The following is an 18,394-nucleotide window of genomic DNA, read 5'->3' as shown; positions in this document are numbered from 1 at the left end:
TGTGGATTTGTGTTCCCAAACACACTTTCCACTCACCATATGAAACAGAGGGAAATAACCAATAGTGAAGTACACTGAAGTGCCAAAAGTCATGTGATAGCAGTATGAAAAGGTAATGGTAGGTGGCGTCACCGTACTGTGACGTCTTGGAAATGCCCAGACCTGTATCAGTTGTAATCTGACATCTCATGAGTAAGTTTGAACTCCGGCTAGGCTGCTCATGGCAAGGCGACGTCAATTATCAGAGTTTGAATGGGGCATGATAGTGGGTGCCCAACGGATGGGACATCCATTACTGAAGTTGTGCGGACATTCAATATTCCTCGATCTACTGTGTACTGGCAATACCTTGTGGAAGGCATTACCACCCATTGTAGATAACACAGTGGCCGAACATGGGTGCTTAATGATTGTGACCAGTGACGTCTAGACAGAATTGTCCATGGTAACAGACAAGCGACACTGGCTCAAATCACCTCCACATTCAAAGTAAGAGCTACCAGACACATATTCAGCAGGTCAGTGCAGCGTTCTTTAACTTCCATGGGATATGGGAGCAGATGATCCACCAGAGTGCCCCTGGTAACACTACAACACCGGACGCAGCGCCTCACCTGTGACGTCACTAATTGGACTTTGGAGTACTGGCAACATGTGGCATGGTTTCAGTTGTTTATGGCTGATGGTAGGGTTCGGGTGTGGCGCAGAGCCCATGAGGCCATGGACCCCAGTTGTCAACAAGGCACCGTACAGGCTGGTGGTGTTTCCATAATTGTGTGGAGTGTGTTCACGTGGCATGAGTTGGGTCCGCTGGTCCGCCTGAACACGTGATTGACCGGTTACTGCTACACTGCCTTGCTTGATGACCATTCGCAGCACTTCATGGACTTTATGTACCTCCACAACGATGGAATATTCCAGCAGGATTATGCACTATGGCGCTGATTCAAAGGAGCTCGCTATTTGCGAGCGCTTGCTCTGAATCAGGGCGGGCAGTTTTTTTTTTCCACCGGCCTCCAGGCCACTAGCTAAGCTGTGGGTGACCACCCGCAGCTTTAGCGGACAGCCTGGCGATGGGCGCGAGCATCGGGCTTGCGACGAGACCCTTGTGGTAGGGTCTCGTCCACCGCAAGCCCCAGTGAACTTCCTGCTCTAATAGAGCAGGAAGTTCACTACTGACATCACGTGTGATGTCAGTAGGGCAGCCCGAAATGGCAGGCGTTCCTTCGGGAATGCCTTCGTTTGGACAAACCACCCCCCCCCCCCGACCCGCCTACAAAACGGGGCGAGCTGTCGATCAACACTGACAGCCGCCCCGTTTTGCTGTGAGCCTCCAGCAAGTGAAGTTCTCACTCGCACCGGGGCTTGCGCTCTGCCTGGCCCTATGTCATCAGTCCAAAGTTGTCCAGAATTGGTTCAAAGAGCATTCTGGAGAGTTCTGACTAATGGTGTGGCCACCACGTTTGCCCGACATGACCTCAATTGAACATTTATGGGACGTGGTGGAGAGGTCCATTCGCACCCAAGATCCTACACCTACAAATATCAGGAAGTTGTGGAAAGCTATCCAGACGACATGGCTCAATATCTCTCCAGAGGTTTTCCTTCCACTTGTGGAATCGATGCCATGTCGAGTTGCTGCACTTTGCTGGGCAAAAGGGGGTCCTACACAATACTAGGCATCTATCCCATTACTTCGGCACTTCAGTGTATTGTTAACCTGAAGTGAATGAAAGGGTTAAATAAGGTACACTCACATGAACGTAGAGAGATATATTTTAAATAAATTGAAGATAATGCACTTACACATTTTTGCTGCAGTCACGTCAAAAAGCCGCTCTCAGCTTCCTGGTGTGTCCTAGTCACATCACATTGCAACTTAGATGCATTTTCAGCATAAAAAAGATGCCCAACGCTAGCAGAGTTGCACAGGACCTAGCGGCTCACTCACATCGGGCAAGTCGCCATGCGTGGTGTATTGAGGCTAAATGTACGAGGACACATTCATATGTGCTATATTCTGGCTGTTATCTTTGAGTGATAATACGTGATTATATGGTTTAAAGAGACCTTTATATGGTTTAAAGAGACCTTGAAGACCCTGATTCAGAGTTCTTGACTCTGCAGGCATCTGTCCATTTCAGGCAGTAAAGGAGGATCTCTCTTCTAACCATGACATGTGCATATATACAAATATAAGACACTACCTCGGAAAAGTAAATAAAAGCAATTATTTATGAAGAGAGTTGACCCTCTGATTTGTTTTGAACGACTCAACAAGAGCCTAAAATCCTGTTTCAACTATTTTTAAATTACATTCTCTCCTCCCTACGTTCATGGATGCCTGGTAGTGAGTTTTTGGAGAAACAATTGATAAATTCCAGTGATCAAAATCCACATACACACATGCTGATAAAGTGTGGGAACAGTTGATATACAATATAATTATAGGTGTCATAAGCATAATTTCTCCAGGTCTCAAACATATGCTGGCATTGTCAACCAGCACCAAGAAATCATTTAAATATCGGGACTGTGCAAGCTCTCCACATTTTGGAAAGAACTACTGTAATTGAAATATCTAAATAAATAATAGGCAAAGGAGATCCAGCTGACACCTAGATTCTAAATTTTACAAATATACCAATCTCTAGGTATAAACCATTCAAACAATGCAGGAAAGTCAGTCATCCCAGTGCAGTGGAAACCAAGAATACCACCATCTATCCAAGGGTGGTTCAATAGAATTAATTTTACAAGGTAAAGCAGAATGTGACAGTTTCTGCATTAGATCTCAACATGATATCAATTTCTACCTGGTTTTACTTGCCCAAATTTAAAGAAAGAGCAAAATATACAGTAATACATATCTTAATCCTTAACCAGTATATTTCCTGATCAATAAACAAAGATTATATAAAAAAAATAACATAACGTGACCACTTAATAAGTGCATAATGTAGTCTCTATTTCAACCTCAGGATCAAACCATCTTAAACAAGATTATAGTCCTGTGTTTTGGGTCACAGCTTTCTGATATCCACTTAGCTGCTGCTGTATCTTGCTAAGTTAAAGTTAAAATATCAGGTCCAGTTGAACCTTGCTCTCAGCCATACTTGCTCCGGAGGTAATCAGGACAAATTTAGAATTCTGCAAACATAAGCAAGGTCACGCCACATTGGTGGTTGGCACATAACAAAGGGACATGCCCAGCACTTCCGAATCGCATGGCCGAACCGAACTTCCCTCCCCTCCAGTTACAGGTACGCGCAGCATCCACTCATCACAATGAAGGGGAACATACTACCCAACACCCGGCAAGTCAGGACAAACATAGGGATAAAAATGATAGTCAAACAATGTGAACAAGAGAAGAGGATGATAGACCAATACCAGGAGAATTTCAAATAAAAAACCCTAAACCAGGAAAGAACATAAAAAGACAGAGATTCACTCCCAGGTTTACTAGTCAGGGAACTCCATTATGACAAAAATCTATAGCCTGGCACATAAGACAATCTAGTATGACCCGGGATACAGTTTCAAAACCCCCAATGGTAATAGAAAATACTGGAAAAAGGATGTGAGAAAAAACTTGGAGGAATAAGTTTGAAATGGAAGAAAGATATCCCTACCCCAATGCTAATCGAGACTGGGGATATAACAAGCCTAGTCAGAGAAGCTATAACAATTGGAGGTTTCAGGAAAAAAATTAAAGAGGGAACCTTTCTTCTATAAAAACAGATTTGAAGCCTTAGAGACTGACACTTTTTTTTAGGATCAGGGAGACTATCAAACCATTTAAGATGAGACCTATCCAGTATAGAGACAAAAGTGGGGGAAAAACCTAAAAAAAGTCTAAAAGTAAAAAGAAAATATTAAATAAACAAAACCTTTACCCAAAAGCGGCTCAATCTAATACAGAAGGAAAACTAAAAATCTTGAATTTAAGTTCTCATGTTTTAAAAGAAAATGAGGTACAGTAGCTCTGCTTCAAAAGGGTTTAAAAGTTGCCCCCAATTCATATTATGATAACTTCAAAAGATTCTAAAACTTACAAAAGTTTATTCGAAAGCTTACAGCTAAAGCTGCATACACACACAACGATTTTGTTACCAACAATTTCATGAACGATTTTCAGTCAGATTATCTGTCAGATTTTTCAAAGTGTAATGAACAATTTTTTTGAACTACAAACAATTTTTGCATATTCCCTTAATGAAAATCGTTCAGTTGACAAATCTGACTGAACTACAAACTACAAACGTGAACGCGCATGAACGATAATCATTCGTTTGACTCAGAAAGTAAACGATTTTTTCAAACGATTATAGTTAAACGATATCGTTTAACGATAATCGTTCAAAAAATCGTGTGTGTATGCAGCTTAAGAAATGTTTCTTAACTTGAGAAGGGATGGAAGAAGGGTTGACAGAAGAGGTATCTGCCACTCCGTTCAGACCCAAATCAATCTTCTACCCAACGCATATGAAAGGAAGTAGACTTTTAGCGCACAAGTAATGGACGATATTAACAAATTAGTTCCAAAAAAAGCTAAATTTAACCTCACATTTAAGGAAAGACAGGCTCTTAAAGTCCAATAATGACATTATAATTAAATTAGCCACTAAGGGTGGTGTGGTAGTATTGATGGACAAGGTGAATTAAGAAACAGAAGTACTCAGACAACTCAGTGAGAGACAGACATATAGGAAATTGAGATGCAACCCTACAGCAAATATATTGATAGAATTGAAATCTCTCATTGATATATACACACAGAATGGTGTATTAAAACCATTTGAGTCAAAATTTATTGTAAGAGAAAATCGAGTGGTTCCAGTGCTATATGTCCTATCAAAGGTGCATAAAGATTTAGCTAATCCTCCAGGGAGACCGATAGTATTGGGAGTTGAAGCCATAACAGTGAATGCATCGGCTTATATCGATTATTTCCTCCAACCTCTGATAGTCAGTAGTTGTTCACATTTAAAAGCTACAAGTGACCTAATTAGACACCTAGGAAATATGAAATGGGAGAGTGACTTTCTTTCAATAAGTTCTGATGTGAGCTCGTTATATACAGTGATCGAACACAATCAAGGAATTGATGCAATAAAAATAAATTACATACATTGGATCTGGACCTCACTTTACAATAATTTTTAATTAAAGGAATTACTTTAATTTGAACGAATAACTATTGTATATCTAAAGATACATTTTATCTTCAGAAGGTTGGCACGGCGCTGGGGACCAGGTTTGCCGCAAGTTATGCAAATATATTTATGGGGAAATGGGAAGATGATGTGGTCTGGAACAACAACCCATTTGGGGTGAACCTGGTCATATGGATTAGATATATAGACGATATTCTGTTTATCTGGAGAGGAAGCCGTGCCAACCTTAATGATTTTTGTTCTTTTTTAAATAATAATAATAGGAATTTGACTTTGACTTTTAATATCGAAGAGAACCATATGAATTTTTTAGATGTTACTATCTATGTTGAAAGAGATAAACTTACAAAGAACTTTACTATTCCCACGGATTCTCTTTCCTATATTGATGCAACAAGTTGTCATCACTCAAACTGGCTTAATAGTATCCCTTGCGGCCAATTTAAGAGGCTACACAGAAACTGCTCCAATACAGAAGTATATAAATCACAAGCAGTGGAAATGAAACAAAGATTTAGAGAATGTGGGTATTAGTAGACAGAGATAGAATAGGGATTTGACAAAGCCTTACAAGGTGATCAACTCGAACTCCTTGACAAAAAGAACAAACTGAAAAAGGATAATCAAAAATTTCAATGGGCTTTTGTCACAGATTTTAATAGAATATGCTCTATTTGTCTATATTCTCTACCTAAACACTGGTCAATTTTAAAGAAAGAGCCTGTTATTGGGAATGTATTACCTGTAAAACCAGTAAATATATACAGAAAGGCTCAGATTTTAAAAAATCATGTATCGAGGAGTGCACATGTGGAAACACCTGTGAAACAGTCAAGTCTCTGGGTTTCTACAGATGCGGTATGTGCATAGGATGTAAAAGAACCAAAGGAGAAGGTTCCCAGAAAGGAAAAATAAATTAAGTAATGATTAATGGACATAAACATACCATAAAAGATTTTATTACATGTGACTCTAAAAATATTATTTATGGGATACAATGCATGTGCAACAAATTTTATATTGGTCGGACTTCCCAAATGTTAAAAATTCATATTGCAGAACACGTGCGCAATATAAGGAATGGGGTTGAGATACATGCATTATAATCCCATTTTAAAAAAGCACATAATTGCTCTCCATACCACATTACCAACTTTTTTGCTTGAAACAAATTAAGAGTAAGATATGAGAGTTATAGATACAGCCAGGGATTTAGCAAGAACGGAACTGCCATTTTTTCATTCCTTTCAAACATTATTACCTAAAGGGCTAAATAGCGACTTTGCAGTAAAATGGTTTATGTAGTCTCTATTTGTTCATATTTATGAAAGGCTTGTTTTTATTCTTATTTCTATTGTAATGTACAGGATATGTCTATTAATTGTGTTTATGTCTGATTATTTTATAGAATTTATGCATAAAATAATGGATTTCTATATATGGGACACTTCATGACACAAAATATGGCACCCAATACCTTAATAACTAAGAACGGACATTACATGTACTAGAAAACTGAGTTGTTGCCTAGACTACGATACTAACAGGAACCACCTCCACGTCATTTCCGCTCTCGTTGCCTGGACGATGGTAAAAAGGCAGAACAACAAATGACGTTTGGTAGTGGCCGTTTCAGACCGGAGCAAACGTATTGGCCAGAAGTGATATAAATAGAGCAAACCGAGGAGACCCCATTACACCTTGAAAAATATGGGATTGAAACGCATCGGTGGTTAATGGAGTAAAGGCTGGTGTTACGTTATAACCAGAGCGGAGTGCAGCGACCTGGAACCACGGGGGTCCGGACTTTTAACCGTTACCAGAACCTGTTACACTTTTTACCATCTACTCTGGAATTTTTTTTAAGTTTGATGTCTGTTTTATGTGCCTTTGGAGTTTTGGATTAATTTAATTGTTTTAGCGATTAAATTGTATTTTTATACCTTTTGAATGAGGTCTATGATACACCTTTTTTTTCCATCCGTCCGAATATACTGTATAAAAGAAGAAATGGACCGTGATGTTCACAGATAAAGATACCTTTATGTGTACATCAGATCTATTTCCATTGTGAGTAAGGGTACGCACATACTATCTATATCCTTGAGTGTGGTGGAGAGTATGAGCTATATACAGTGGTCACCTGCTGAAATATAAAGAAACCATGATGTGTATCTTTTCATTATTTGTTCTGTGAGGAATCGTACAAAAAAGAGATTATATAAATACATATCTACGGGTGGCATATTGGTTCTGGATTTAAAGATACCATTATGGGGGCGTGGCCTAGCAAGCAGTGGAGGAAGACGTGCGTCTGGGGAGCTCCGGCCTGGCCACCCTTATATTGCCCTCTTCTGCTCTCCCTATAGCCGACCTGTCATCCCTGCGTACCCTCCCCACCAGGGGGGCACGGTCCATGGAATCGGAAGACGTCATTATGCCTTTGTGGGTTGCACCCTGCCCTCCCCCTTGAAGCCAGGGACTATATTTCCGGACATACCTGCCGCGGCACTTCAGTGTCACAGTGCCCGGTCCTCCTGCCTCGCCGGACGTCTGCTGAGCCTCCCTCTGCCTCAGTCTACTCAAAGGATTTACCCACTCCTGACCCCGGCCGTGGTTGTGCGCTCTCCTCTGCTGGAAGCTCCTCGCCCCGCGACCATGCCTTGACGACGCCCGCCCTGCACCTTGTGTTGCAGACAACGGCTGCTCTGCTGACTCTTGACCTGGCTGTGGTGAGCGTGATCCCGGTGGTGCCTCCTTTGATCCCTGCTCATCTGACCGGAGGGCTACAGCTTCCCTCTGCTCCGTCTCCCTCTCACCTAGCTGCAGCCTGCACACTCTGGGAGGTATCACACTGCTTATTCCCTTACTCTGAGGTGTACCACCTGTACCATTGTGTGGTGATTGGGGTCCGCTGTATCTGTAAATTACAATTTTCTGTACCTACGTCATAAGATATAAAGACCCCCTTTTTTGTGTGGGTTTAGCTCCCTCCTGTGGCTTATCTTTGTAACTACACAATTGCTGGAAGAAATTGTATCTCATATATATTCTGCTTCTGCCTGTTGCATTGGTTTTCCCTTTCTCTACCTTAACAATTAAAGGTTAGCAGTGGAGTCTGCCCCCCTTAGAGGTGGATTATAATGTGAAGTTTGCGGCTCTCTGAGACCATCCCATGCTTGCTGTGTAGTTTCACCAACAGGGGAATGTGACCTCCGCCATTCCTCTATCTAACACACGACCCGATCATACGATTCCTCAAGTCTATTCCTGATGGGCAGGACAAAGAGAGATACGCAGAAAAAGGATCCCCAGACACCGGAGTTCTTCTCAGCCAAACCTGCGTTCATAGTTATCCATCTCACATATTACAGACCCCCCTGTGACGGAACCTGCACTGATCACCTCTCCCACCATGGCCGTCTCTCCCTCGTCCGGAGATCTCCATACTCAACTGTCTCAATTGCGAGGGGAAATTACAGAAGGTCTGACCCATGTCTCCCCTCCAAACAAGACATGTGAGCTCTGGAGTCGCGAATACAGGACTATATGCAGACGCAGATTTCTCTGGTACAAGCTGATGTTGGTTCTCACATTGTCACCCTTGAAGAAGAGAAAGAGTCTGTTGATGACAAGTTATCCCATCTTCATGAGTTACTCTCTTAACAATCCTCGGATATGAGGGCAATGCAAAACAGATTGGACGACCTGGACAACAGAAGACGCAGGAACAATATTTGTGTTTGGGGGCTCCCTGAAGATGTTCCTCTATCTGGTCTGATCGATACCCTCAATAAAATCTTTGGAGAAATCCTACAACTTGACCCTAATGACCCTATTGAATTCGATCGCGCCCACAGAGCTCTTCGGCCAAAGGGTCTTGCAACTGATCGACCGAGAGACGTTATTTGTCGGGTCCACTACTTCTCGCAAAAAGAGGGGCTTCTCCGAAAAGTCCACAATCTTGAGGGCGTGGACTTCAACGGTACTCGTCTGCAGATCTTCCAGGACCTCTCTTGGCGGACTCTCCAACAGCGAAGGTTGTTGAAACCATTAACAGATTCCCTGCGTAAACACGAACTCAAATATAGATGGGGGTTCCCGTTCTCTCTTCAGGTCACCCACTGGTAAACATCTGGTGCTCCAATCTCCTGCAGACTTACCTGATTTCTGTTCTACACTCTGCTTGGAACTTATTACAATTCCCGACTGGCAGGCCTTTTCATTCCCTCTATAAGTTCCTACCGGCCATCCGAAGAGAGACCAATGGCGGTAAGTACAGCACCATAAAAAGAAGTCTAGAGGTGCTGACTCTCCATTAACGCCTGCTCCCACTTGATATATGTCCAGTTTTTTCTGAAGTTTTCCTCGGTTGACCCTGTAATCAATATTTACTGTTGCCTCTGATTGATTACAGAAATAAGTGGAATTGGGCCTTTTTGGCCTCCCTCGTTATATTTACCATTACCCAGAGACTTGTTATGTCTAATTCTTCAAGGTTAATTTATATTCAGATAAATTGGAAAAGACAAGTCGCTCTATTATATTTTCTTGTATAAAATTTGCTAAAATTTTAAATCTTTTTGCCTGCCTATATACAGTAGCTATTTAAATTGTTTCATTTCTTTTGAGGAGTTGTATGAATATAATTCTGTTTATTCAATTTATATTGATAATATTCTGTGTTTTCTATTATATTGTTCATTTTTACAGTATGGCGGGGTCATTCTACCCGTGTGCCCCTTACCGCTAATTTTTCTTACATCTTACATTTCTCGTTTCCTCTTACAGTACCATGTAGCTTTCTTCCTCCTTTCTATCTATGGCTACTTCTCTCCGTATAATCTCTATTAATGCCAGAGGGCTGAGCATCCCTGAAAAGAGAGCCCAGGCCCTCCGCTCTTTACATGCAGATGGATATCGTCCTTGTACAAAAAACTCACTTTCATCATTCCCCTTCTGCCCCAAAGCTTAGTAATTGATTTTTTTTTTTTTATCGTTTATTAGAATTAAAAGTAAACAACAGTATAATTTGGTGTCACAGTAAATATATTCTTCGAAAACAATATATATAACATATAGAAAAAAAATACACCGGTGATGTTATACTAGAAAGAGTTATTCAACTAATTTAAAATTGAGGAGAACGTTATCTTAAGTAGTTAGAACAACATTGGTGGAATGTGGTAAGAAAATAAAAGTTCAGGTAGAGAATATTTGGGACGAAGGGAAAGTATATAAAAAAATGTTTAAAAAAAGGAGGGTGGGAGTGTGTAAGCGAGTCGGGGTAACATGAAAAAATTTTTTTTTTAATTTTTTTCCAGTTGCGTGCTAGTTGCACAGGAGATGTGGAGAATTAATTTATTAGCGTTTTTGGAAACCTGATCCATTGGGACACAAAGTAAGTAAAATGTTAGCGGGGGAAAGAGAGAAAGGTAGGGTGACAGCAGATGACATGAGGGAGCAAACCATATTCCAGAATGGGACTATCTTTGGGCACGACCACCAAATGTGAAAAAATGTACCGACATGACCACACTGTCTCCAGCACAGGTTAGAAGTGTTGGGATACATATGATGGAGGCGTTCTGAGACTAAATACCATCTTGTGAGAACTTTATATGAATTTTCTTTGATTGCTACACTGATGGAACATTTAGAAATAGTAAGATGTATTGTCTCCCAGGTGTCATCGCCCAATGGGTGTCCCAGATCTGTCTCCCATGCTAGCTCGTGTGTCGAGGTTAAGGGGGATTCCGGTGCCAATATAGAATGGTAGAGAAAAGATATAGTACCCTTGTCAGTAGATCGGTGAATGCAGTATCTTTCTATAGGAGAGGTATTTCGGGGTGAGGTAGTGCAAAATAAAGAGGTGATGAAGTGGCGAATTTGCAAATATTGGTAATGTAACGAGTTGGGAATGTCGTGTTTTTCCTGAATATCATTAAACGTTTGAGGGGCGAGTTGTCCTATAATATGACGAAGGCGGGTAATACCCGCCCTGGTCCAGGTAGATACCATGGTAGGTGAGAGGCCTGGTGGGAAGTAAGGGTTGTTCCATATGGGGGTTTGAGGAGACGGATAGGTGGAGAGAGTTTCTTATTAAGATTATCCCATATGAAGAGTGTCAGAGCTACCGTCGGTATGGAGAGGGCAGTGCGCGGTCTGTATTTGAAAGGTAACCAAGGCAAATGTGAGATTGAATCATAACCCACTAAATCATTCTCGATGTCAACCCAGCGTTTAGTAAAACTAGGAGCATGCCAGGCCACCATCTGACTCAAATGAGAAGCTTTATAGTAGCATAATAAGAGAGGCAAACCTAGGCCTCCGTCTGATGATCTTCTAGCTAAGATATCTCAACGTATACGAGGTCTCTTATGGTTCCAAATAAATTTACAGTATAAAGATTGAAGTTGGTTGAGGACTTGGGTTGGAATTGCCACAGGTAGAGTCTGAAACAGATAAAGCAATTTTGGTAAAACATTCATCTTTATTGCATTGATACGCCCAATCCATGAGATAAAATAAGTTTTCCACTGCAGGAGATCCTGTTCGATTGTTTTAAACAAAGGAGGATAATTCGCTTTATATAGGGGATCATATGTTTTAGTAATATTAACCCCAAGATATCACAAAGAGTCTGTTCTCCAATGGAAATTAAAATTCAATTGCAATAGCCGTTTCAGATCACCCGGGATATGAATGGGAAGAGCTTCAGATTTAGTTTGATTGACTTTGTAGCCCGACAGGTCTCCATATAGGGACAATTCATGAAATAAATTTGGTAGAGAGGTAAGTGGTTTGGTTAAAGTAAGAAGAATATCATCAGCAAATAAAGAGAGAGTGTATTGAGAGTTTCCAATAGTTACACCAGATATGTCAGGGTTAGCCCGTATTCTCCTAGCTAGCGGTTCGATAATCAATGCAAATATAAGGGGCGATAACAGGCAGCCCTGTCGGGTACCATTAGTTATAGAAAAAGGATCTGAAAGTATCCCCCCAGCCAGAACAGATGCAGTTGGATTAAAGTAAAGGGATTTAATAGCTTGTAAAAATTTACCTCCGAGGCCAAAAGAAGTAAGCGTTTGCATCATAAATGACCAGGAAACCCTATCAAAGGCTTTCTCCGCATCCAGAGCAAGCACAAGAGAAGGAAGTTGATGATTATTTATATAGTGGATAATGTCCACTGTTCGCCTAGTATTATCAAGTGCTTGCCTGGACGGGACAAAGCCTACCTGATCCGGATGGATAAGGTTGGGTAGAAGGGGGTTAAGCCTGTTTGCCAGGATCTTAGCGAAGATTTTTAAATCCGCGTTAAGTAGTGAAATGGGTCGGTAATTAGAAGTGAGGAGTGGATCCTTACCCGGTTTGGGAATGACCGTTATGGTAGCTCTAGTGGTAGAGGGATGAAAAGTTTCACCATTTAAAATTTGGTTAAACATTTCAGTGAGATGTGGAATTAAAGAAGCTTGGAACGTTTTGTAATAGGATATTGGGAATCCATCAGGGCCAGGTGCTTTAGATGGTTTTTGTGATTTCAGAGCATTACATGTTTCTTCTTCAGCTTAGCAATTGATTTTATCCCATTGCATATTATAGTAATTATGCCCAATCGAAATCTAAGGGAGTTACTATCTTATTCGCTAAACATCTGCCGGTCACAAACCCTGAAGTACATATTTTGGAGGAGGGGAGATGTCTGCTTGTCAAATGCTCTATTTTTAACAAATTTTTCACGTTTGTGACCCAAACCAGGGTCAACCAACTTTTTTTGAGAGGGAGCTAGATAAGATCGATATGCTTCAACAGGGGATTCTGATAGTAGGTGGGGACCTCAACTGAGCTTCGAACACCTCCTGGACACTTCGTTTGGCTCTTCAATGGTCCCTCGCTGAACTTCGAGGAAGGTAAGACGCTTGCGTTATACTCATCAGCTGTCCGACGTTTGGCGCACATCTCATCCCTCCGAAAGAGATTACTCATATTATTCTAGTTCCCACCAGTCCTATTCCAGGACAGACTATATACTGGTTGGCCATAGATTTCTCCATCTGGTACAGGCTACTTCCATAGGAGTGACAACATGGTCTGATCATGCCCCAGTTAGTGTAGAGCTCTCCCTCGGATTTTCTGAGTCCCTTCTGTCTGACCCTTACCATACATCTCAAGTGGAAAAGGCGATTGACGTTTATCTAGAAAGTAATACCACTTCAAATGTATCTAGCCTCACTATATGGGAAGCACATAAATATGTCATAAGAGGAAAATGCATCCAAGTGGGTTCCTATTTAAAGAAACAAAGGGTGGGACAGATAGAGGACACTACGGAAAATACAGGTTTTTGAGACTACCCATAAAGCTTCCCTTTCCTCTGATGTTTATGTGGACTTAGTCCAGGCTCGCTCAGCTTTAAATGAGCTTTTACTGGAAAAGGTCAAATATTCTTTTAGAAAATGCCGTCGTCGATATTATCGCTGGGGTAATAAACCCGGAAAAATGTTAGCTGGAGCTCTGTGCACTCAATAAACTTGGTCCTTTATCCCCTCTATTAAAGAAGGGAGGGGACAGGTCTCCCATGATACTCGCAAGATTGCGGAGGCTTTCTGATCTTATTATTCATCCCTGATGCTTTTGGGAAACAACAAGCTATTGAGGCCTACCTCTCTAGGATCGGGTTCCCCAAGCTTGACGACCTTGCCAGTGAGGACTTAGAGAGACCCTTTACTTTACCTGAACTAGAGGAGGCCATTAAATCCACCCCTTCCGGGAAAAGTCCTGGACCTGACGGCTTCACTATCAATTATTACAAAGCCTTCAGGGACAAACTTGCTCCTCCACTCTTGGAGGCCTTTAATTCGATTTCTAATAAGACCCCTTTCTCCTGCCAATCCCTTGAAGCCTATACAACGGTTATTCCCAAGGAAGGCAAAGACCCTTCCCTCTGTCCCAGCTATCGTCCCATCTCCCTTCTCAACGTAGACGTCACTCCTCGCAAACAGATTAAAACATCTCCTACCTTCCTTGATTCATAGCAACCAGGTAGGGTTTGTTACAAGCCGTGAAGCTAAGGACAATACCTCCAAAATGATAGCCCTCATCCACTATATCTCGTCTACAGATACCCCGGCTATTCTGTTCTCTACTGATCCCGAAAAGGCATTCAACAGGGTAGACTGGAATTTTATGTCTGGAGTACTGAGATATTTGGGACTAGGCCCCGTTTGTCTTCAACGTGTCCTCGCTCTTTACCATTCCCCCTCTGCCCACATTAGAGTTAATGGTTCCCTTTCAGACTCCTTCTCCATTAACAATGGGACTAGACAAGACTTTCCTTTATCCCCCATGATTTTTATTATCTGTATGGAAGCTCTGGCAAGATCGATCAGGCTGAATCCGAATATATCAGGCTTTAGATTACATAGTGATGAATACAAATAAGCTCTCTTTGCCGACTATTTATTGGCCACAATAACAAATCCTGTCATCTCATTACTGAATTTACTAGAGGAATTCAAGATTTTTGGAGACCTTTCCAATTTTAAAGTCAATTACTCTAAGTCGGTTGCCTTGAATATTACGGCTCCCCCACGGATTATTGAAGGTCTTAAATCAGCTTTCCTTTTCACTTGGCACTCTTCTCAGCTAAAATATCTGGGGATCACTCTTACTAGAGTTCTTTCCCACCTGTTTGCGGCTAATTTCTCTCCCCTCTTAGACAAACTACGCTCAGTTTTGAGGTTATGGAAATCAGGACCCTTCTCATGGTTTGGGAGGTTGGGCATTCTCAAAATGAACTCTCTCCCTAAAATTCTCTACTTGTTGCAAACCATTCCAATTAAGTTAGCTCCTAGATGGTTTGAGGAAGTCCAAGCTCTATTAGAGAATTTGTCTGGGGAGGGGTAGACCCCGCCTGAAGTTGGAACTTATGTTCTGCCATAAAGATAGAGGTGGCTTACGCCTATCAAATATCAAAGGTTACTATCTGGCATGTATCCTTCATAGAATTGTGGCTTGGTCTAGACCAGACACTTCTAAACAATGGATGCGAATTGAGAATCAGGCGTTAAAGATCCCTTTATCAATAGTTCCATGGCTTCCTGTCCTTCCTAATATTCCTCACCCCACTATAGGCCCCACCTTAAGCTCCTGGAGAACATTACGCAAATCCCCCTCGATATCTTCACCTAATTCTTCCCTTATGTCATTCCTTTTCAATTAACAATATCTCCCAGGTATGGATGTCAAGTCTTTTCACTCCTGGTTTGCAGCGGAACTTTTTAGGGTCGGACAGCTGATGAGTGGCGGTAGCTTTATGCCCTTTGTTGAGGTATGTGAGAAATGGAATCTACCCTCACGGGAATATTAGCACTATATTCAGTATCTGCAATATCTCGGCCCCCCTAAGACTCTTTGTTTGCCTTATACTCCCTTCGTACAATTATGTACTAGTTCTACCCCCCGATCCATACTATCTCGCTGATTTACAATTTTTGTCAGCAGACAATAGCCTCTCTCTTCGTAATTTTACTAAAGTTTGGGATCAGGAGCTTGAAGTTGGCCTAACTAAAGATGAGTGGGGGAAAGTTTTTAGATTGGCGCATGCCTGCTCTCCTAGCGTTGGCGTTACCGAGACCCAATATAAATTGCTTTCTCATTGGTATAGGTGCCCAGATACCCTCTCTAGGATGGGGATTGGTGTCCCAAACATATGCTGGGGCTGCTCTGGGGCTCCAGGCAAGCCATTCCATATTTGTTGGCAGTGTCCTGTTCTTCAGCCTTTTTGGAACGAAGTCCTCCGCCTTTCTGCAAAAATTCTAGGCGAACCGGTCCATACAGCTCCAATGTTTTGGCTGTTTAATTTATCGCCCAGACTCCTCTCGAAATATAAGAAAACTTTGTTATGGCATTTGAACAATGCTGCTAAAGCAGTCATTCCGGTAAAGTGTCGGTCCTCCTCTCCTCCAACGGTTATGGAATGGTTTGCTAGATTAGATTTATATATGGAAATGGGGGCTATACTGACCACTGCTGATGGTGACTATGAGTCCTTTAGAGATACCTGGTACCGCTGGCTAGATTTCAAAGACTCTGTGACCTTCAAGAATATCCTATCCTCTTCCCGCCCTACAACTCTCTAGTCCCGACCCCACCTATGGTAAAACCTACGCCCTTACATCTGGTTAATAGATTGTATAACAGCTATATTATACTTCTCTTTTTCTTATACTGTTTACAATAGGTACTGACGAGATCACATTATTTGATCTGAGGTTACTGTTCTCTCTTTTTCTATCTATTTAATTTCCTTCCCTTCCCTCCCCCCTTCTTCCTTACTCTATTGTCTTGTGGTTTCTTTTCTTGTATGTGTTTTATTTGTTTATATATATTTTTCTCTTTTATTTTCTCTGAGGATCCATGATATCATTGGCGATTTCCTACTATTGAGGTTTAATTTTTCCAGTGTACTACTATTTTTGAAGTATGTCTTATGACTATGACCCTGATATTGTCTAAGTATTTGTACAGTTATTTTATTGTTTCTGACATTTTCCTTATAATAAAATACATTTTGCACTAAATATACCATTATATGTTTTAATCTTCCACTATAACGTGTGAGTTAGGTGTGTCAGTATAACCTTCCCCATACTAAGGTGACGGGTTAAAGCACTTGAAATATTCCTTCCTCTGGAGTGAAATACACCAGGTGGTGTGTGTATTATACGCAGAACCAAAATGATGTTCTCCATTATTGCATGGACTGAGAATTTATGAAAAAGGAGAAATAAAACAACCAGAAAGACTATACTGATCATCAATACCTTACTGTAACATAAGGATTAAGTATCAGTTTCCTTTGTATGTACATAATGCGTTAAACTAAAGAAGCGCCAGTAGTTTGCTTTGAGATATCGTCTTGTTGTCGGGACAAACATAATGACTGGTGGGGCAGTCCCCTCTAAATCAGGGACTGGGAATTTTTGGAGATATGTATAATGGTTGCCTAACAAGAGAAGGGATATGAAATAAGCATCCCATATTATATATTTGATTAAAAAAAACAGACAGAGACATTTACTTACCGGCAATGAGTGGCATGAAACGAACATCCAAAGTCAAACACTTTCTTTCTCTTTGTAGTAACTGAGCACTTGCATCTTTTTCATGCTTTTCTGTTTGTGAATGTTTCTTGACTAGATAAATAAAGGAATAACTAAGTGATATGGACACGATGGCCTAAAAACAGATACATATACTTTTGTGTCCCGACAAGTTTAGCGGTTTGTAAAGAAAATGAGGATGAAGAGAGCAAACTTGTTCAATTATCCTGATATTTTGATATAAATCCCATAAATAACAATTGGAGGCTTATACATTATAAGTAAATACTAGCATACAGCACAGAGCCAATTCAAACAGTTGTAGCATAAGGATGGATATTGCAATATGGAGACCAAGGAACATATCTGTCACTCTATAATCCAGGGTTTACCACTGCCAATAGTCAGATATATGCAATAAGATCCTTGTGGCTTTTTTTACAAGTATCGCGGAGGTAAAAAAAATTACTAAAAAAAAAATGTGAATAAAGTATTTTTAAATTAGCAATATTTACCCCATATTTAGTTAGTCTGGACTTTCAGTCCCCCCTCAAGATGGACTTATTTATTTAAGCAGTATAGCTGGCCACACACTAGACCAACTTACACCCAACCATCCAACTAGTTGATTGGTTGGAATGAAAATCTGGTAAGGAATGAAAGCAAATGGCAATCAGCAATTTGCTCCCAAACACCGGAAAATGGACAAAAAGTGTTGTTTTAACAAATTGCTTAGATCAAACATTTAACAAACTTGTCTGAACGTCCATTTTCATCTGTTTTCTGGCATTTAGGAGCAAATTGCTGATCATAATTTACTCCCATACGTTACCAGATTTTCATTCCAACCAGCCAACTATTTGGTTGGTTGGATGAAAGTTGGTCTAGTGTGTGGCCAGCTTAAGTTCACTCTTAACCAATCTAGTTACCTAGGATCACTGAGGCAACCAAGGTTCGCCCACCTGCCTGGAACTATTACACTGAGGTGATAGGATCTTTTTATTAAAAATCACCAATCAAATGAGGAGAAAGTAGCTTCCTCTTATGATGGCTAAATTAGTAATGGTGGCTCATATGGATTAACTCAACTCAGCAAATGCTACACAT

At 41.0% G+C, this 18,394-nt stretch overlaps 1 protein-coding gene across 1 annotated transcript in view; it reads right to left on the bottom strand.

Moving 5' to 3' along the window:
- The window catches only part of CFAP92 (cilia and flagella associated protein 92 (putative)), a 137,061-nt gene that overhangs the window by 49,068 nt on the left and 69,599 nt on the right, over positions 1-18,394 (bottom strand). Inside the window, exon 9 of the mRNA XM_088482487.1 lies at positions 17,270-17,380. Within this exon, the coding sequence (XP_088338613.1) occupies positions 17,270-17,380 (111 nt within the window). The remainder of the gene's footprint in view (positions 1-17,269; positions 17,381-18,394) is intronic.

Source organism: Taudactylus pleione, unplaced genomic scaffold, assembly GCF_031769625.1.
Source record: "Taudactylus pleione unplaced genomic scaffold, aTauple2 ptg000289l, whole genome shotgun sequence".
Lineage (NCBI taxonomy): Eukaryota > Metazoa > Chordata > Amphibia > Anura > Myobatrachidae > Taudactylus > Taudactylus pleione.
Note: the sequence above shows the minus strand (reverse complement) of the source record. Positions and strands in the feature narration are given on the sequence as shown.